Genomic DNA, 21,175 nt, shown 5'->3' on the forward strand with positions numbered 1-21,175 from the left:
AGTTCATCTTAACCCTCCCAGCCCCTGCATGATTCCAATTTTCTGTTGACAGACTCACCCGCCAGGCTCTGCCTGCTTCCATCATTAGATCCCCCTTCAGAGTATTCCCCACCCACACCCTTTAATACTGTCCACAGGGGCTCTGTGCCTAGAGTGATATGGGCACACACCCAGGTTACCCCTATCTTCTCCTTCAAGAGAAGGCAAAGAGGTGGCGTTAACTCCTTAGCATCTCATCACTGCAGCTTTGCCAGCACTCTCTTGAGGCAGTTCCAGAGACAAACAGATGCCACAGCCATCTCCAGCCAACCCCCAGGGGCCCTTACTCAGTTCAGCTGAGAGCAGAATTTCACATTTTTGTTGCCCTGGATAGGCAAGGAAGAAAGTAAAGGCCAGGGGCTGGCAGAAGCTGGTCCAGACCAAACATACATACACACATACATACACACACACACACACACACATAAATACAAAAAGGGGGAGAGGGCAAGCACCAGCACCTCTGCCTAGTTGGTGCAGGTGATCATTAGGAAGCTAAGTCCAAGGCCAGGAACAGGGCAACCAGCCCAGCCAGCACAGTCGACCCCATTACAGACTGGGGCCCATGCAGCCACAGCGTTCCAGTGCTCAGCCCATCAGCTGGGAGATCAGCGGCTGCTGCCACATGCCCAAGTACGGCTTGTCGTTTCCTTACAGTGGAATGCGATGAGGGTGGGGTGAGAAGATGATGGGGTCGGTTATTTCATTCATTTTCATTTTACAGTTCACTTTTAGAGACTTCAGAGTTCCAAGTGTCTGCTGTGCTGTGGAACCCCAGAGTGCTTTCGCCTTGGCGGCTGGGACTCTCCTGGCCACTGGAAGCACCTACTCCATGATGGCCCGGTATAGTGCAGGCTCAATGTAATCTTCCCGGTATCTTGAGTTGATAACTCGTTGCCGTTTCTTTTCCTGCTTAACCTCTTTCTCCGTGAAAATCTCATTGAAGCGCATGTCTGAGGCTACTGACTACAGAAGAATAGGCAAGCCAAATGAGCACTTTATGGCCAACGAGCCCGAAGAAAAAAACAAAGGGACACATCCTTGCTTTGTTCCCTCCCTCCCAGAGGGGAACCAAGGGCACACAGAAAGCACACACTCACCAGTCTAGACTTGACTCTCTTGGGAAGCTCTTCATCCAGCGTGTACACGTCATCTCTCTTAACCACAAGCTGTGAGCCATCCTCAAACTCCACCTACCAAGGAAACAAAGGCCTTTAGCTAAGATATCCCTGACTCTCTCCCTGGTCCATCACGCACAGGGGCCATTTCCTGCAGTCACAGGAAGGGTTAAGAACACTGAAGTAAGGCCTGCCATGTTTGAAGCCATACCTGGCACACTGGACACAGGGCAGCCCCTAGCTCTGAAAAGGGTTGTCACTGATCCCTTGGCTCAGCGGTCCCCAACACCCGGGCCGCAGGCTGGTGCCAGTCCCCAGCCTGTTAGGAACCGGGCCGCACAGCAGGAGGTGAGCGGTGGGCGAGCGAGCGAAGCTTCATCTGCCGCTCCCCACCGCTCGCGTTACCGCCTGAAACACGCCCACCCCCACCCCCGTCCATGGAAAACTGTCTTCCACGAAACCGGTGTCCCTGGTGCCAAAAAGGTTGGGGACCACTGCCTTAGCTCTCCCAAGAGCAAAGACTTCCTCTTGCTCAAGAGGAAACACTGAATTAATCAGGTCCCCTCCCGCATCCCCAACAAAAGCCTTTGGTTACCTGGTACATCTGGATGGGGTGAGAGGCCACAAACTTGGCTCCATAGACTTGACCGTCTGTCCATCTCACTTGGACTACTTCCCCTTCGGCAGGAGGACCCAACTGGAGACAGTCCTGACTCTGAGGGAACATTAAGGAAGAAAGGTGAAAGGAAGGTCCACCTGAGAGACCTACTAAGTCCAAGTCCACCCCATTATCTCTGCTGGCTGCTGCTGCTTCTAGGTGACAGAAAAAAGCAGCCATAATAAACTTAATAAATGTAAAAGACATGTGCCGTGATCAAGAGTCCTTCTCATGTTCCTTCAACTGTCTCTCTAAGGGACAAGGGGACAGGGCTCTACCAGGAAGAAATACCCAAACTTTACTCAACTATTTTAAGAAAAGGGTTCTTAGGACTTCCCTGGTGGTGCAGTGGTCAAGAATCCGCCTGCCAATGCAGGGGACACAGGTTCGAGCCCTGGTCCGGGAAGACCCCACATGCTGCGGAGCAACTAAGCCCGTGCGCCACAACTACTGAGCCTGCGCTCTAGAGCCCGCGAGCCACAACTACCGAGCTCACGTGCCACAACTACTGAAGCCCACGCGCCTAGAGCCCGTGCTCTGCAACAAGAGAAACCACCGCAATGAGAAGCCCGCACACCACAACGAAGAGTAGCCCCTGCTCGCCGCAACTAGAGAAAGCCTGCGCACAGCAACAAAGACCCAACGCAGCCAAAAATAAATAAATAAATACAAACAAACAAATTTTTTAAAAAAAGGAAAGAAAAGGGTTCTTAACCTTTTTTTTGAAGGAAAGGTAATAAAAGACCACCTACCACGGGACTTGGTAAAAAACTTTAGGACTTTTACTCCCTGCAGACGGGGGAACCCTAAGGATGGGTGGAGTCCTTGCTGCATTCCCAGCACAGGGCTTGGTATATAGTGGGAGGTCAGTGTATGAACATGTTCATGGCAGCTGAATAAAAGGTCTGATGCATAGACCTGGGAGAAGGTCCTTGCGGACATGGCCCAAAAAAGTACATGTTGGAGCAGAAGTAGGGCAGAGAGTCTAAAATGCTGTGATATTCCAACTGCTCCTACCAATTCCACTACATGACAAGAGTTAGGAAGGTTCTACACGCCAATTCACTTACTGAATAGAAATGGCTCTATACTGTATTGCCAACTCATTAATGACAGGTACTCAGCAACTATATCGTGTATGAATTCAACAACTAAGTAGAAAGTACTGCCCCCAAAAGAATCTGAAGTGGAAGTTTTAACTAGCCAAATATGTGATCTTTGATAAATCACTTAAGTTCTCGGATATTCAGTTTTACTATAATAGCAGTTCTCAAAGTATGGTCTGCAGATCTTAGCGGGGGTTCCTGAGCCACTTGCAGGGAACTTGTGAGAGCACGATGGTTTTCACAATAATATTAAAACATTAGCCTCTTTCGCTGTGCAGACATTTCCAGTGATGGTATAACACCTAACACGGGTGCAACTGCTGGCGCCTCAGCACAAATTGAGGCAATGGCCCTAAGCTCTACTACTTGTTACTGCATTCTTAACCACTGTGTACTCATGATTTAGGAGCAAAAGAAAAAAACCTGGTTTCACATAACAACGTCCCTTGATGAAGCAGAAAAAATTTTTGTGTTAAACCTCAATCTTTGAGTACATGTGTAAGTACTCAAAAGACACTTCTGCTACACGCTGAAGCATGATGGTTGTCTTGAGGAAAAGCATGCTGTAACTGTTTGAGTTGTAAAAAGTAACTGCTTTTTTCATGAAACACCAGATTTGAAAAAAATGACTGACAGACAAACTGTGGTTATTCAGACTTGGGTACTGGCAGACATCTTCTTGAAAATGAATGAAGTGAGCCTGTCACTTCGAGGAAAATGGACTGACAGTATACTGCCAATGATAAAACCTAAGCTTTCAAGCACAAATTACAATTTCAGAAAAGTTGTGTCACCACCATGAGCTTGAAGCTCCCTAAAATCTAAAGATTTTTCTGAGCTTAGTGCTACAAATGAAAGTGATTTTTTTGGAATTGTCTAATAAAATTTAACAACATCTGGAAGATCTGCATAGCCCACTGCACCAATATGGATGATGGTGCAAAATCACGCATGAGTGAAAGAGCCATTCTCAGTGCAAGACAGACCAAAGAACGTTAATGTAAGAAGGTATGTTCACCAAGCTGCCTTCAGAGTCTACACTGCAGCTAACTTTTAAGAAACTACCACTCGTTGAGGTTTGGTGTAGTATCAAAGTAGGATGACCACAATCATCTGAAAGGCTACTTAAATTTTACTCCTCATTTTTTCAATCGCATATCTGTGTGAGACCGAGTTTTCTTCACATACTTTAACCAAAACAATATATTGCAACAAAATGAAGATGTGATGTTAAAAAGGTTTGCAAAATTGTAGAAGAGTGGCACTCTTCTAATATTTTTTGTTTTACTTAAAATAATTTTTTGTTAAAAAATGGATTATTTCAAATCAATTCACCTCAGTTTTAATTTCTAATGAGCAAATATTGATAGACATAACCCACAAAAATACAAGCTCTTTGGCGTCCTCAGTAACTTCTATAAGAGTCCTGAGCTCAGTGTTCTCTAAGTTAGAGATACCGCCTGCTTCTCAGAGTTGGTATGAGAAGTGACCGAGATACCCGAGTAAAGTACTTAGCCTAGTGTCTGGCAAACTGGAAGAGCTTAATAAAGCATAGCTAGTCTACTGCCACAAACACTACTGATACCACCTTCACTACATGCAAGTCTGCCTCACAACTAATGAATGTACTTTTAGCAACTAAGTTGCCAACGTGGTAGAGACGTGGGAAATACCTGTTGTTTAAGGAAGAAGTGGCTTCATTCCACTAGGCTGGTGCTCGGTCTAACATGAAAAGGTTGAGGTTGGGGTGGGAGTGGGGGTGGGGGGGTGGGGATGAGGACGGACGGACGGACGGACGGACGATGGACAGGGGAAACCTGAACTGAGTGCTGAGTCCAGAGCCAGGAAACCTAGGATTGAGTCCAGGCAGGGCCCCCAGTGTCTCAGGTATTGATAACACAAGCAGGCCAGGGGTATCTCCAAGCAGTTTCTATTCAGCCCCCAAAGGCATCAACTGTAAAGAACCAAAAGCAAATTCCATAAATCTACTAAGAGGGCATGGTAGAAAAGAGATAATTGGCTAATTCTCCTAAAATCACACAGCTACTAGGCAATGAAGCTGGTACTGGCACATTGGACTGATTCCAAAGCCTGGGCTCTTCTTCCACTGCACCAGAACACCTTCAAGGGTAGTTTAGACTAAAATACAAGTATGTTACAAAGAACTGCAAAAAACACCAATTCCTACAAGCTTCTAGAGGAAGCAGGGTACCCTAGCGGCACACAATATTCTTTGTACAGAAAGACCAGTACAAACACTTCTTTCTGTTTGGGGGCCGAATGATGGGACCATGGGCCTGGATAGAAAAGGCAGGCAGGCCCACAGCCAGTCTGCCAGTCAGACCAAGAAACTCCCCCACCCCAAAATGCCCACGAAGCTCCTTGCAGACATTACCACTATGTCCTCGGGATAGAGATTGTCGCTGAAGGAGCCGTCATCAAAGTTGACTTCATAGAAGGTCTCCGTGGTGAGCCTTACCACCTCACACTGGTAGAAGCGCCCATTCTTGTGCTTGCTAATGACCTTCTGGCCCGCAGTGATGCTCTGCAAGGCCCCCTTGGCACGCTGGAAAAAACAGAGGCTTGGGTTATGCCCACACTGAGCGGACAGGCCTAGCAAATGGGGACCAAGATCAGTTGGCTCCTCTTTACCAGGGAAAGATAAGCGTGAGAATGGAAAAGTAAAAAGGAGTAGGAGATGGGAGCTGAAACAGGTCTTTCCAGATGTCCACACCCCAGCCAGGACACGGAAGAACCTAGTGTCATATTTTCCCCATAAATATAGCTCCTCCCTCATTCCCAGTCCACAACTGGTCCTTTACCATCCTGTCTCACCACAAACTCCCAAAACAGACTCGTGTGACTTCCCTACCGTTTCGAGGAGCTGACCAAACAGCACCTACTAATTCACATAGTTTAGACATACATCAAAGTGGACGCTCAACAGGTGATCTGAGGCCCAGGGTCCCCACACAATGCTCCACACAGGTCTTAGCACCAGCTCTGCCCTCAGGGCCAGGGCACAAAGACTGAGGTTCCCTGGATGTCCTCAGCTGCATACTATACACAGCTCCACAGCTCTGCCATCTCTGGGGCCCTCACATCACCCTTCTTCTCATTCTGAACTTGTCCCTGATGCAAATGAAATCACAGAGCATCTGGTGGTCTTGTGTCCAACCGCCCCTCCCCAAGCTGCCCAAGCTCTGTGCTCCAGCCATGCTGGCCTCCCTTCTGTCCTCTGAGCATGCGTGCTAAGCGTGTTCCCACCTCAGGGTCTTTGTGCCTCTGTTCCCTCTACCTGAAAGGCTCTTCCTCAGTTATCTGCACATTGGCTCCCTCACATCCAAGTGTCCACTTATGGACAACCTTACTACCTCTCCTCCTCCATTCCCGTATCCAGCTTCACTCTTATGCCGGCACTTCTCCCCATTTGATACACTGTACGTTTACTTGTTTCTACGTGTCTTTCAACTACGCTAAATGCAGCAGGAGGGCAGGCACTGTTGTCTTGTTCACCAGCATGTTCCAAGCACCTAAAACTGTGCCTGACATGTAGCAGATGCCCAGTAAGTATGTGAAGAATGAATCAGTGAAAGAAATACTCAACAGTACCCCGTTTCCTCATAGCACCAGCCATCTACAGCTGCCAATGTGAGGGCATGGGGGGCTAATGATCATCACCAAATCACTATCCTGTTCTAACACAAAGCTCCTACCTCCTTACCACAGCCAGGACTCAATGGTACCTCAAGCTTTTATTCCTCATTCCCATATCGACTATTTTTCCCTCTTCCTAAGCTCCTAACCCACCTCCGCCCACCTCTTGTGCTCAGTAGAACATCTTTAATGAAAAAGGGGAATCCAGTCAGCCAATGAGGCCCTTTCCATGGTGGAGGACAGTTTGTCCTCTGGGCTGGTGCTCTACTGTGTCCTTCCTTTTATGATTGTTTTCACCACACTGTTGACAAGCCTTCATTGGCGTCTCCTCCACTGGACTGTAATTCACTGATGGCACTCTGGCTTCTGACCTGACTACCCATGGGACCCCCGGTTTGGGGTGCACAGTGACGCCGCCACCAGCCCTGTCTTCCCGACAGCACGTGGCCCTCCTCAGCCTCTGCTGGCTGCGGGGCTCTCCTTCTCCCCACGTCTCTCTGCTTCTCAGCTGCTTTCACTGCTTCCTGCTCCACCATCTATCTGCTCCTTATACTAGGAATCTCCAGAGTCCAGTTTCTAACGGGAATTAGGTTTAATTATGCTGTTAAAGGCTGATAATATCCAAATCTTAATCCAGCTAATCTAGCTGCCTCCTGGTACCTCAATCAGAATGTTCCAGCGACCTCAGAGTCTACAGGTCTTTCCCTCATTTTTATCTCCCCCACTTTCCTCTGCAAAACAGCCCTGCCCCATCTCAGTTCCTGATCGCAGTTAACACCATATTAGCATCCCTTCCACCTTTAAGGGAGTGGCCTGAGTCATCTTGAATCCACACTCCCTCACCCCTTCCTCTTCCTCTTTCTCCATCCTCTCCCCATGGTAGCCAACAAACCCTGTCAGTCTACCCACTGTAGGATCCCAGCATTGGCTGTGACCGTAAAGCTCTCCCTCTGTGTTCCCATTTCAGACCTCACTTCTCGCCTAGGCTAACTGGTCTCCCGGCCTCAAATTCTTATTCCTTCAATCTTTTCTGCAAACCACCACCAGAGTAACTGTTAAAAAAACATATAGCTCAAAATCATAATATTGGAAAAGTTCCCCTTACCTAGTGGAAGAGACGTCAAACCCCTAAGTGTGGCAGCCCAGGGCCTTAATCCTCTGGCACTTCCGGCCTTTCCAGTACCATCCCCTGCCACGTTCCCAGAACCAGTCTCACACGTTCCTTCTCCTGAGACTCGCTCATTCTGTTTCTGAAGACTTGATTGCCCTCCTGCTCACAATTCCTACTTATTGTTTAAGACCCATTTAAGCTTCACCGTTCAGAGAAGTGCAAAAATGACTACTGTATGGGGGTTAATGGTTAACTCTTCTTCCCATCAGTTCACAACATTTACAGAGCTTCTGCGATGTCCCTGACACTGTGTTAAGTATAGGGACACCCAGATTAACAAGCCATGGACCCTCAAGGAGTTTATCCAGGAGGAGAGGCAAACAAGGAATCAACCACAAGCAGTTGGTTCCACTGGATTAGGAAGCACAAAGCAGGAAGTAGAGGATGGACAGGGGCCATGTCCTAATCCCACACTCATTAGCAGTCTCCAAGAAGCACAGCGCTTGAGGAAATACTTGCTGACACAATAAATGGAGAGCCTGCAGAGAAAATGATCCTGGAAACCGTCGAGAGGACTCTAGAATGGCGCCCTCCTCACCTCCAAATTAGGGATCTTGTGCCGAAAGCAGGTAATAAAGACAACAAAAGGCCAGTCATCTGGTTGCATCATCACTCCTGCAGCCTGAGCACAGCTCACGTGGAAGGCAGTTGGGCAACGGCCATGAGAACACTGCACACAGCAGCCAGCAGTTCTTTTCCTCCGTTTCTTGCAGAAGACACATTTCTACAACACAGGAGAAGCAGGCCAATGATTCTGGGAACTAGGATGGTCTCCTCTACTGTACCCGCACCCAAACGCACAGAGCCCTATGAGCAAGAGCCCACCCCCTTCCCAAAACACGAGGGTACACGCACCCTCTGTTAATCTCGTGTCCAGTCACAGGCATCCTCACTAAGTAGTTTTAACCAGAGGAGGAGAATCATAAACCATGACCAAAACTGAGGGGTAAAGGATGGCCACTGGGCCAACCAGGCGATGCCCTCCTAAACGCTATGTTCCCCTCTATCCAGAGACTCGGAAACAGGGAAAGAATGTAGGGTCACAAGCCCATCTCTTTCTGCTTACCAGTTTGAAGCGGGGCAGGGGAATTTTGCTCACATCCACTGGACTTCTTTCTGCAATGTTGACAAATCTCGCTTCCAGAATCGCCACCGCACATGAGACATGGACCCACCTGCCAAAAGGCAAAGGCCACCTCAGTCCCCCTCCAGCTCCAAGGCCCTGTGGCCTTCTCTTCTAACATGGGCCTGTCTATAGCGTTTCCTCCCTTACCCAGCGTGACCACTGGACTTCCCAGCAAGTTCCTGGGACCCAGTGAGGTAAGACCAGAAGCGTCTCCACGCTGAGGAAGTGGAAGAAGGTCCCCACCACAACGTCCCGGGTCAGCGCAGGGTCACACTTCTGACACACTCACTCACCGCCTGTTGCAACAGGAACAGAGCCACAGCTAATTGCATGTGGCAGGTTCCAGGGAGTGAGAATAAGAGAGCCCCATACACACCTCTTTTACCAGAGGACCTGGGCACTTCCTCAAAATATCTCCAGCTGCGCCCCAATGTGCCGGTAATCCCAGCCCTCCCCCTCCAGGCCTTTGCCCAGACCTTTCCCGGGGCCGAAGTGACCTCTCCCTTCTGCTCCCTTCCTCCACCTGAGACTCACTCTTTAAGGTCTGGCCCTAGCCCCACTTACTCTGAGAGGTCTGTTCAACGGACATCCTTAGAGAATTATTAAAGTAAGTTCTGGGCATTTGGGGAAACTGACACACACCAAGATGAGATTAACTAAGATGGTGAAAACTCTCAGGATCAAGCCATGTGAAAACCTACGACAGACAGCGTCGGGGCTGCGTGGAAGCCACCTGCAGTGTGTGAGTGGGAACAGATTTGTTTTGCATGGCCCTGGAGGGCAGACCAAGGATCATGAGGTAAAGGTGGGAGGTGCAAGCAGAGCCCTTTCCATTGCAAAAAAGGAAGAACTTTAACAGCACTATCTTGCAATTCTGAGGAACACAGTGACCTCAAGTCACGGCGGAAAGTGCCTTTAGAGGAGTGGAAGCGGCAAGCAGAGCAGCCATTTATCTGGAACAGCATGAAGGGGATTCCTGTGAGGCAGGACGCCGGGTGGTATGTGTGCTTCAAGTTCCCACAGGATTTTAGCTGGAAGCAGGGTCTTCACTGCTGGTTCCCCATCGACCTGGGAGTACTCTCCCCTAAGCAGCCGGTCTTCGAGGCGAAAACCTCATTCACCATACATTTATTTCTACCTCTGAACCACTGGGCCACGACCAAGCACAAAAATTCAGCTCAGTGAAAGCGAGCTGCCGGACGGCCAAGAAGCCCAGCTCTGGGCTGAGTACCCAGAACCCTCTGTAGAATCAACTGAGTAGTGGGTAGGCATGGCTGGGCTCTCCTCAATGTCCCACTGTCCTTCTTAAGGACAGTCGCCCTCATTTCAAACAGCCAGGGAGTCTGCCTGCAGGAAGGGCTCACTAGCTCACAGCCGTGGCCACCTCTGTACCAGCCCCAGCTGTAACAAGGTAACTGTCCTCACTTCCGCCACGAAGCCCCCGCATCATGTTCACAGGGTCTTCGTACCCTCGTGAGTCCATCTTAGCTCCTCCAAAAGGAGGACGTTACTTACAAGGCTGCCTCAGAGGGGATGCTCGGGTTGGAAAGTTCTGGGACTGCTCAGCTTCCCATCCTTAAAATTACTCTTGGAAATGCTATTTCAGCCCCAAACAATGTGCTTCCCAAGTCCTCGTCAGTCATACCGATGACAGCCACTGCCCTGGCGGTGTGCCCGCACTCGGCTTCAGAGCCCAGAGAACTCACCTGTCGTCATTGGCTCTCTGCAGGGCTCCTCCTCGCAATGAGCACAAGCAGCAGTCCTGCCAAGAAGACGGGGAGGAAGAGTGGTCACCACCGAGTCACTACCATCCCATCTGCTCTCCCCGCCACTTCCTGCGGGCCACGGTAGCCTCCACATGAGAAAGCAGCCCACAGCATGCGGGGCCTCGCCTGCACAGCCCTTGTAACCAGGCCTGCCCTGCAGGAAGACAGGGAGGCCACGCGAGGCTGAAATGCATCAATGATTCTCCTGACTTAACTTAATCGTCTTCGCTGGTACTGTTAACAACAACTGTAAGCAAAGTCATGAGTGATACCCTGCTCAAGCTGGGGGCATTACAGGGCTCGGACTGCCTCCTACGTGGGTACTGCCAGGTTCCAGAGAGAGGGGAGGAGTGAAGAGAAAGCTACCAAATGAACCATCTGAGCCCCATTCTGATGCTCCAACCGGATGGCTCAATTCTTTACAGGAGGTTATGGTCCATCCACAGGAAAACCTCTACTTGGTCCTGACACAATGAAGCAAACACAGCTTCCAGACTCCATCGTGCCCTGCCACAGGTGGGCAGCACACACTCTCACTGTCGTGGGGATTTACTCCGACAATGCTCACTGACATCACTGTGTCCCAGGCACCGCACAGACCCCTGGGACGTAGAGTCCGCGTGAAACAGTCTGGTCCTGAGCGAACTTGTCTCACAGGGAGACAGCAACAGCACGGAAGCACTCACCTCTTCCAAGGCATTGGCCGAACACCGAGAACACATCCAGTCTTCAGAAGCCTTTGCAGGGGGGACCCCGTAGCAACCTAACAGGGACACCGAGGTGAGCAAATTAAACCCAGAGGCCAGAGTCAGAAGGTAGACCTGCAACACTTTTCCAAACACTATTTCCCAAAACTACAACCAAATCTTACAGAAACCCCTGAATTCTAGCATCAAGGCCCCCACGGGTCAGCCATACAGTATGGCCCCCAGTCTCAAAAAGTCAGAAACTAGATTCACTGCTACCAACACCTAGCGAGCAGCAGAGACTAATCCCCTCCCGGTATCTACAATCAAGGGGACAGCCCAGGGTACACAGTGCAAGCACGGAGCCCAGAGTCATAGGAAACTCAGACTCAATCAGCACCAAACTCCAAGAACAGACACATAAGCAATCTGCACTGGGGGGCTGGGGAGGTCACTGGGAGGTCGCAGGGAGGCCAACAGGCGGCAGGACTTCCAGTCAGACGCCCCTGCCCCTGGGACTGGATGCAGAGAAGAAGTGAGGCACTCACTGGCGTGGACCCGGACGCTGCACTTCTTGCAGGACACTAGGATGCTGGTGCCGTCCTCCTCTAGGTAAGGGGTGGACAGGTTGATGTCCGTGCTACACCCAGTCGAGGTGAAGCACATTTCTGGAATCAATGGCTTGGTCCTCTGCTTCTGGGGCGCTAAATCTGGAGCACTGCCACAGTTCTGACTAAGGCTTCCAAACTCCACCTAAGGAGGGAGCAAGTGCACACCTCAGTGAACAGCCCCGTGTCCTCAGCTCTCCGCCTGCAACGTCAGCAGAAAGCTGCTCTCTTCCTGACAGGGCACCCGCTACGGCTCCCGGGTGCACAGCCATTACCCCAGAGCCGCTAATTGAAGTTACCTCCAATGACTCCAATTCAATTTCTCACAGCAGCATCAAACAAAGGCCCCCAGGGACAAGTGAGAAAAGGAAGCGAGGTGAGAGGCAACTGGGATTTCAATCTTCCCAAACCAAGTGGTAATAAAATGCACTGAGAGGCTGGCGAGGCTGCTCCTGGCGGCTCCCCGCTGCGATGCACGGCATGGGGGCCCCACCCAGGGAGAGGCCCCAGAGCAGGTGCTTCCGTGGGCCAGCACTGATTTCCTCTCGGGGCCCATGTCAGCAGTCACCTGAGCTGCAGCACTGTCACATGGCTGGAGCCCCGAGAGCCGCTCCTGGCTTGGGGCCCCTTCGGGAAGAACGTTATGTCCATGTACTTCCCTTGGCAAACAGCCTGACTGCAAGAATCTGCCGCTGGATGGCACCATCACCCCGGTTCCAAGGACGGGGCCCAGAAACATGTCACCCCCCAAGCCTATGCCATTCATTAAACTCTGAGGCCCACTCAGCAGATCTACTGGCAGTACAGCCTGGCCATCTGCCTGCTTCCCTCACAGGCAAGGGCACATTGAGATCTTTTGGGTTTGCTTTTGGTCAGTGGAAAGAAGGAATGAGTTACTAACTCAAAAGTACTCTGGTCTGAAGTTTCATTCTTTGGCAAACATGAACCTGGGGCCCTGCCAGGCTCAGTGGCAGCCATGCTACTCTAACCACCATCAGGGAACTGGTTCTCTACATGCCACCCTGTGTAGGTCCCAGCTGAGACTGACCTGGTCATCTGGCACATGCGATCTGTGGGTGCCTTCCTGGCCTCCTAGAGCTGGACCCAAAGAGACCCATGACGGTGAAGCCATCAAATGCCCCAGGAGTGGGAGGGGCACAGCTAAGCTCAGCCAGGGTGCTTTCCCATCCCCCTCCCTCCTGCAGGCCCTCTGCTCCTACACCTCCCAAATTCCCTTCCACTACTGCCAACATCCGCGGTGGCAATGGGAAAGGAAAGAAGAGACAACACTGGAGGACCTGGCTCTTCACCTGCTGTTCAGAATGATTTAAAGAAATCCCCTGCTCTCCAGACTGACGGGGCAAGGTCGACAAACCACCTGGAAGGAATCATCACTGACTAGAATAACAAAAGAGCAGATCCCTCAGCAAACAGTGTGAGTGCCAAGGGCAGCAGGGAATCCCCCAGAGCCTAAGCCACGCCCGCAGCTCTTCCCCAAAGCATTCTCAAGTGAACACCCGCATTGCTGCGCGGCTATCTGCCTGGTGAATTGAAGCCTTTCCAACACAGGGATGGGGCCGAAGACACTAGGAAAACATGCCTTTCCCAAGCTATGTCCCCACCATTAAACCTAGCTTTCCTCTGAGCGCTGGTCCCGGGTAAACAGAGGGCATGTGGTGGGCTTACCTGATGGTAAGTCTGAAAGATCATGCAGACGGCGCAATGAGGGGCCTGCTGGGCCATGGCCTCGTTGAATTCCTTTTCGGCCTCAAAGTTTGGAGGTCGGTTCTGCCACAGCTGGCTCAGGGGCTTGGCCCAGGCCTCCGTCTCCTCAGCCTCCTCCTCGGGGGTCCCCTGTTCTGATACATCTAGAGGAGGAAGCAGGGGCGTGAGTCAGTCAGCACCAGCCCTGCATATCTATGGCTCTGCCCGGAGAGCCGACGAGCTCAGCCCAGGCTTCTGGTCCCAGGTTTGGACTAACCCAAGATCCTATGGGTGACAAAGGCAAAGGGCAGAGGCGATCTGCAAAAGACTCCTTCAACACTTGGATGATGTTGTGGGGAGCCCTGCAATCCATGGCTACAGCCCCTCCAATGACCTTCTCACTCCTTCCCAGACAGGCGTACTTTCCAAGAGACCCTGGAGTCCTATGCTGAGTAGCCCAAGGAAAGCTCTGGAACATACCTACGGAAGATACCCATTTATGTGTTTACTCCCTGCAACCCAAGCTCAGTGCAAATAAATAGTTATCTCCTCCGCCTTCAGTCATGTTTAATCCAAAGGGATCTGGCAGGTGCCAGTGCATGTGACCTCGGTGAAGGGTACCACAGCGTATTTAGGCAGATGCAGACAATTAAAATCAACCCCTGTAAGCCCCATCAATCAGGCCTAGCCAGGAGCCGTGGTGCCAAAATCCAAGCACAGATATTTTCTGCATCCTGGCCAGAACAAGAGTGACCGAGACAGGAGGGAAGAAACAGAAACGGACTGCTCACGATCACAACAGAAAAATTACCACACTGACATCTGCTCCGCTTATAAAACCAAAAGTGGCCAAGAATCGTTCTACTTGTGAATACTGAACGAATGATGAAAATGTTCACTATGTTAAATGAAAACTGTAGGAATCAAACTTTTACAGTTTACAGAGATAAAACTTCATTGAGCTATACAGTTAAGGCATATGTACTTCACTGAATATGTTATGCCTCAATTGAGAAAAAATGTTTTCAGTGGAGAGAGGGGTGTGTGAGACTAAAAGAGACTAAAGAAACTTCCAAATGCAGTGCGTCACCCTAGTTTGGTTCATACCGGTTTAAAGGGAAAAAGCTAAAAAAACACATTTTTAGAATGAGCAGGGAAAGATGAATATGGACTGAGAATCAGAGGACATTATGAAGTTACTGCTTACTTTCCAAGGTGTAATGACAGTGGGTTTTATACAGGAGACAATCCTCCTTAGGAGATGCCTATCGGTGCACTTTAAGTGAAGTGACTTGACGCCTACAGCTGACTTTCAAACGATACAGCAAATGTGCATGTACTTGTTCGTACGTAAGCAATGCATAGGGAGAGACAAGTGATTATGGCAAAATGGCAACAGCTGTTGAATACTGGAAGCGACACACAGTATTCTTATTGTTTCAACTTTTCCACGTTTGAAATTTTTTAATCATAAAAAGTTTGAGGGAGGTATATTATGACCTCACGTTATTATAAAAAGACATACATGGACATAATTTAACATCTGACGAGGACAGTCAGGAAGATTAACACATTAAAGTGTTCACAGTAGTCATCTCTGTGGGGTAATCTTGCTGTCCTCTTTGTAACTTTTTCTGCTTCCCCAGTTTTCTACAGTCTACATTGCTTTAGTGCATTGGGGAGAAATCAAGAAGCTAGGATGCTGCGACCCAGAGGAACTGAGACCCCCACAGGGGCTGGAGGAAGACCCCAGAGGGTTTCTAAGACTCTGCATGGAAGTCTGCCTGCTTCTGGCTACAAGGTCTGAAGAGGCTTTCCCCACCAAGCTAATCATGATCTTTCTACCAAGGAAAACAGTAGAGATGGGCATTGACATCAGATCAGAAAGGGAACGTGAGGCTTGTGGAGCAGAGGAAGGGCTGATGAGACTCTGGGCTTTCCGTGGGCGCAGGCAAGGACAGGACAGGGTAGGAGGAGGCTGGGCATCAGGCAGCAGTAAAAAGGGGCCTGGTCACTGGCAGATCTTACGGGGTCTGTGGGCTCCGGGCAGCACAGGAGACCACACTGCACTGATGGCGATCACTCCCTGAGCTCCAGTTCTCCTCTGCATCCCTGCCTACTCCCCTCTGTCTCCTTCACAGGCTCCTCTTCCTCAGTTTTCCTAACCCCAGCCTCTGTGCTCTCTCCCCGAGCAGCCACATTTAATAGAGATAACAAATACCACCTCCACACACCCCAAGCAACGCTAGAACCCAGGGAGGCACTCAGCTCAGGCTTCCTCTTCCTACCACCCTCACAGCTCCACGTCAGGTTGCCAAATCCAGTGGACTTTATCCTCCCAACAGGTTCACCACTTCCCCTCCCCCACCCCTACCTCCACCGTCCTAGTTCAGACCCTCATATCTCACAGAGGCCATGACAAAAGCCCTCTGCTCCTAAGATGCAATCCCTAGGAAAAATCTTTCTTTTTTTTAAAAATTTATTTATTTATTTATTATTTATTTTTGGCTGTGTTGGGTCTTCATTGCCGTGCGTGGGTTTTCTCTAGTTGCGGTGAGCCGGGGCTACTCTTCGTTGCAGTGCGCGGGCTTCTCATTGCGGTGGCTTCTCTTGTTGCGGAGCACGGGCTCTAGGCGCGTGGGCTTCAGTAGTTGTGGCACGCAGGCTTCAGTAGTTGCGGCTCGCGGGCTCTAGAGCGCAGGCTCAGTAGTTGTGGTGCAGGGGCTTAGCTGGTCCGCGGCACGTGGGATCTTCCCGGACCAGGACTCGAACCCGTGTCCCCTGCATTGGCAGGTGGATTCTTTACCACTGCACCACCAGCGAAGTCCAGGAACAATCTTTCTAATGCAAATCCACCTGCATCACCCCTCTGCTTAAAACACTTCCAAGGCTCGGAACGCCCATGGGCAAAGTACTCTGGCTCACGACCACCTCACTCCTCCTCCTCTGCCCATCTCACCCTGGCCTGGCCCTGTAACGCCAGCCGCAGCAAGCTGGTTCCTCTGAATATACCTTCCTGCTTGTCTTTGCCATGGTTACTGGCACTGTCCCGTCTGCCTGGATTAACATCTCCTCCCTTTAGATCAGTGCATTTCCCTGTGAGCTTCTTGAGGGCATGGACACATCTCAGTTATCTTTGTCGCCACACATTCAGCGCAGGGCTTGGCATCAGTGACAGAACCTGCTATCCTGAAAAATCAGCCTTGGACCTCCTAAGAGAGGGAAGAACTTGCATCCAATTATCCCGTATTAGGCACATTCCAAGACACTCAAACATATAATGAAATCTGATTATAAATCCCATATCCTGAAATCCTACCCTCTTTATGGAGTATCTGGGAGAAGAGCTAAGCCACAGGCCCACCCCTGGCCCTCAGCTTGGCCTCCTGAGGTCCTGTCGGAGGAGGTCCTGATGCAGTGAGAGCGGCTTTCCTCTGGTGAAGAGTGAAAACAACACTTACCATCATCGCTGACGCAATCCTGCAACACGAGCGGGTGGTGGCGGGGGAGCTTGCTTAAGGGCTGACGACGGCCCTTGGACTTCTTACTCTCCTCCAGGGAAAACATGTATTCATCCGCAACCTGGGCAAACCACAAGAAGGAATCAAGTTGGTCTTGCCTCCACTTCGGGACACAGCAGAAGTCAATCTTACAATGAAAACCAAGGGAAAGAGCGGGGCAGAGAGACACAGAGAAATGTAAAACCCAACATGGAAAACACCTGACTTAGAAAAAGCCAAAACAACAGTGTCATGCAAACCAGTGTAAACCAGGATTATGTAAACCGTTTAGGGCAAAATTTGTGCCTAGTCAGTGTGGGTCCTGGCCTTCTCAGAAGCAGGCTGAAACAAATGTACCAAAAATAAACCTACTCCAGCTCTAAAGGAGAGCCCCTTCCTTCAGCTCACTGACATGCGTCCGCATCTGAGAGCCCCAGAAGCCCCTTTCCTTGGACCAGGAGGCCAGTAGCACCTGTTACAAAGTACCAGGCAGCTGGGCCAAACAGGTTTGAAAGGCCAGAGCACATTCAAAGGGGTGAGGAGTAGCGGACCCATTAAAAAGAAAGTAGGTCACTTCTCCTCATGCACTGTCAAGACCTCAGCTCTAGCTGATACTCTTTGATCCTCTTCTCCAGGGGAGAACATCAGCCAAGACAGAGAGCGCCTCTGAAACTCTGGCCCAGCTGCAGAAAGAAAGGTTGATTTAACGCTGCATTCACGTAATGTCAGAGCAAATGTAATTAGGTTTAAGGGGTACAGGACTGAACCAGTAATACCACATCAGAGCTTCCTTCTAACCAACACATTTAACACTTGGTTATACTGACAGTAGGAGACACGGGTTATAGCAAAACCCACTGAGCAAAGAAATGAGGCCTGGAAGAGGGCCACTTTGCAACCGTGACCAAAACCAATGCCTTAGAGCACTGCAGAGAAGTGTCAGCACTGCAGTGCCACCTTGGAGAAGGGACACTGGGCCTGCAGACTCCACGTGCAACTACACAGAACCCCAGGACTTAAGGCCCACACTTGGAATGTCAAGAAGAACAAAATGCTGAGCAGGTCACATGCAGGTAGTACAGAGCCTGCTCTTCTAAACATAAATTGAGGGTCTATTTGACCATTCATTCAACAAATATTTACCGAGACTCTACGGAGTCGGAAGGTCTGCCCGGGGAAGGAAGGTGTGAAGAGATGGGACCGCTAGGATGTGCTCCCTGCTTACGTGAGTGATGATGCTCACGGCAGCGTGCCATGCGGTGGAAGAGTGAGGATGGTAGGGATCTCCTACCACTGAGGTCCACGAAAGGCTAACACAAGCACACACTTTAATCAGCCCTGAGCTACACCGACAGTCTAAAGCAGCAGTTTCCAAAATGTACATCAAGAGGCCTGAGAAAGCCTCCATCAGAGTGAACACGTGGGGCTCCGTTCCAACACACAACAGCCCTGCTTTTGATTTACATTTTTTAAATGAGTAAGAGGTCACTTAAAGAAGGGGTTCTTTGCCTAAAACAAACTGGAAGTACCAAATTTATCTGACAGTGTTACCAGGAAAATAAAAAATGTAGGGATATGCACCCCAACACATGTATACTTACTGATGAATCATATACACTCATGTACTTTAAAACACTTCAAAACAAAAATAGACTGTAAAAGGATTAAGATAAAAATAAAGTTCCATTATTTGATTCCTGCATCCCCATAATCTTCTTGCATCCCCTACTACGAAGACCACCTAGATAACAGGCCTAAACGTGAGATGTGGCAGAGACTAGGAAGTAAAGGCATGAGAATAAAGGAACCAATGATGGTGGGGATTTCCAGCCTGGGTCTCCAAGGTGAGAGAGACTAAGAGGGCTCCTGTGGACGAGGGGGGAGTGGTAACAAGCCAAGTTAGCCAAGTTAAACGTGCTGCGTATGGTACACACAACACCTACCTGTGGGTCCTTCATCTGGAAATACCCAGGGGGCACGAAGAAATTCAGCCTGGGAGTTCAGAAAGGAGGTCAGAGCAAGAGCTGTGGATTTGGGAATCCTCAACATCAGACTCAGAATTTAAATCATGCAGTGGATGAGATGATCAGTGGAAGATAAATTGACTGGAGACCAAGGCTTCCAGGACAGGAGTAAGAAGAAAGAGGAGATGCTGGGGGAAAGGGGCCCTCAAGTGGGAAATCCACAGTTCAAACACTACAGAAGAGCTGAGCAGGCAGTGGCCAAGGGACTCAGCAACTGGGAGGTGCCAGGACATTTTTAGAGATAAGTTCCAGTAGACACACAATAAGGAACTAGGGAGTGAGTACACCACACAGGCTATTTTTGCGAAGACCAGGAAAGGAATGAGATGGTAGCTTGAGAAGGAAATTTCCTCCAATTGTATTTTAAGATAGGGGCTTTGTGAGTATGGTTTTATGGTCGGAGAAGAAGCTTGTCCCCCAAAGATGCAGAGTCCTAATAATCCCTGTGAATACGTTAGGTTAACATGACAAAGAACTGTTAAGGTTGCTAATCAGATGACCATCATCCTGGATTATCTGGATGGGCCCGATGTATTCAAACAGCGCTTAATAATGGAAGAAGGAAGCAGAAGAGTCACTGTCAAAGTGAGGTGACATGAGAAAGACTTGGCCAGATGTTGCTGCCTTTAAAGGTGGAAGGCAAGGGCCATGGCCAGGGAATACGGGTGCCCCCAAGGAAGCTGGAAAGGGCAAGGAAATGGACTTCCCACAGAAAGGTACAGAGCCCTGAAGACACCTTGCCTTTAGCACCATGAGTCCTATTTCAGACTTCTGAACTGAAGAACAAGAAGATGGTAAATCTGTGTTAGGACACTAAGTTTGCGTAACTTGTTAAAGCAGCAACAGAAAATGAATATGGGGTAGGAGGTGGAGACGAATCATTTTATAGGCAAGCACTGGAGGAGGTAGCAGGGTCAGGACCAAGAACACCAGAACTTGGCTTCGGGAAAGGAGGAGGCCGCCTCTGTCCACATCTGTTTAACCAAAGGGTCTCCTGCGCGCCCAGCAGATATGCCCAGCGTACCATGCCTGGTGCTGCGGCAACACAGAGATGGTGATATGGGATTTCTAACCCTAAGGGGCTTACAACCCAGCCAGAGCCTAAGTCTGCCCTTTCTGCTACCATCACTCTGCCTCTGACCAAAGCGGTCAGATCTACTCAAATATTTGAACATCCTTCCACATTTTCTCCTCTTCTAGCTAAATACTCCTCCTCCAATTCCTCACAGTGCTGCCTTTCCCTGCAATGTACTCCAATTTCTAACTTCCCGCAGGATTTAACAGAAAGAGCTGGGTTCAAATCCTCGTTCAACCATTTAGCCATGTGAGCCCGAGCAAGTGGCAACCCAGTAATAAAACGGGGTAAAGAGCACTGCCCCTCAGAGCTCTTGGTGAGGATGGGGTGGGATGGCATGCAAGGTCTCCCAGGCCGCTGCCGGCAAGAGAGCTGGAGCTCCAGGCTCTCTCTTGAGTTCTCTGTTACCCCCGACACATGGGTAGCCAGGTCAAGGTCAATGTTCCTGATGGGGCTTGTTCTGTACGAAGAACCAAGTGTTCTCTCTCCTTCTTTAGGGAACTCACTTTTTCAAAGCAGCCTGAACCAACAAGAACTTCTGCAGCAGACACGTTGCTGTGTGAAGACTCAGGCTGTGGTGCTTCGGCAGTCAGTAACCAGGGGCCCTTTTACCGTGGCCCCTGACACAAGACGGCAGCACATAAACTGAATAGCAGACGGCCCGAATTACACCTTGGGGGACGCTCAAAGTGAGGGGAGGGGGCCCACAAGGGTGTTCTTCAAAACCCAGCTGTTTCCAGATATAGACACGATGCTATCAGACCTCTCCAGGGACAGGCAGAGTGCCTCAGCTTCTGCCCAAGCCTTGACTGTCAGTCTGCCATTCCACCCAATCAATCAACCCTCAGGTCAGCTTCTTACTGGAGCTAAACTTCCATTCGTTCCACCCACGTTTACAGAGGCTTCTGGGCCAGGCCCTGGGGACCACGCCCGTGCC

At 50.0% G+C, this 21,175-nt stretch overlaps 1 protein-coding gene across 4 annotated transcripts in view; it reads right to left on the reverse strand.

Moving 5' to 3' along the window:
* The window catches only part of KDM4A (lysine demethylase 4A), a 41,001-nt gene continuing 19,826 nt past the window's right edge, over positions 1-21,175 (reverse strand). For 3 of the 4 annotated variants that reach the window (XM_061184334.1, XM_061184332.1, XM_061184333.1), the window contains 11 exons: positions 17,101-17,221; positions 13,622-13,803; positions 11,876-12,080; positions 11,328-11,404; positions 10,582-10,637; positions 8,816-8,924; positions 8,288-8,473; positions 5,317-5,487; positions 1,753-1,872; positions 1,140-1,232; positions 1-1,005 (listed from right to left, as the gene is read on the reverse strand). In XM_061184334.1, the coding sequence (XP_061040317.1) occupies positions 865-1,005; positions 1,140-1,232; positions 1,753-1,872; positions 5,317-5,487; positions 8,288-8,473; positions 8,816-8,924; positions 10,582-10,637; positions 11,328-11,404; positions 11,876-12,080; positions 13,622-13,803; positions 17,101-17,221 (1,461 nt within the window). In that variant the 3' untranslated portion in view covers positions 1-864. Of the gene's footprint in view, positions 1,006-1,139; positions 1,233-1,752; positions 1,873-5,316; positions 5,488-8,287; positions 8,474-8,815; positions 8,925-10,581; positions 10,638-11,327; positions 11,405-11,875; positions 12,081-13,621; positions 13,804-16,166; positions 16,852-17,100; positions 17,222-21,175 lie in introns of those variants that run through there. The other variant, XM_061184335.1, reaches the window with a different exon arrangement.

The sequence above is a fragment of the Eubalaena glacialis genome, chromosome 3, assembly GCF_028564815.1.
Source record: "Eubalaena glacialis isolate mEubGla1 chromosome 3, mEubGla1.1.hap2.+ XY, whole genome shotgun sequence".
In the NCBI taxonomy this organism is placed as follows: Eukaryota; Metazoa; Chordata; class Mammalia; order Artiodactyla; family Balaenidae; genus Eubalaena; species Eubalaena glacialis.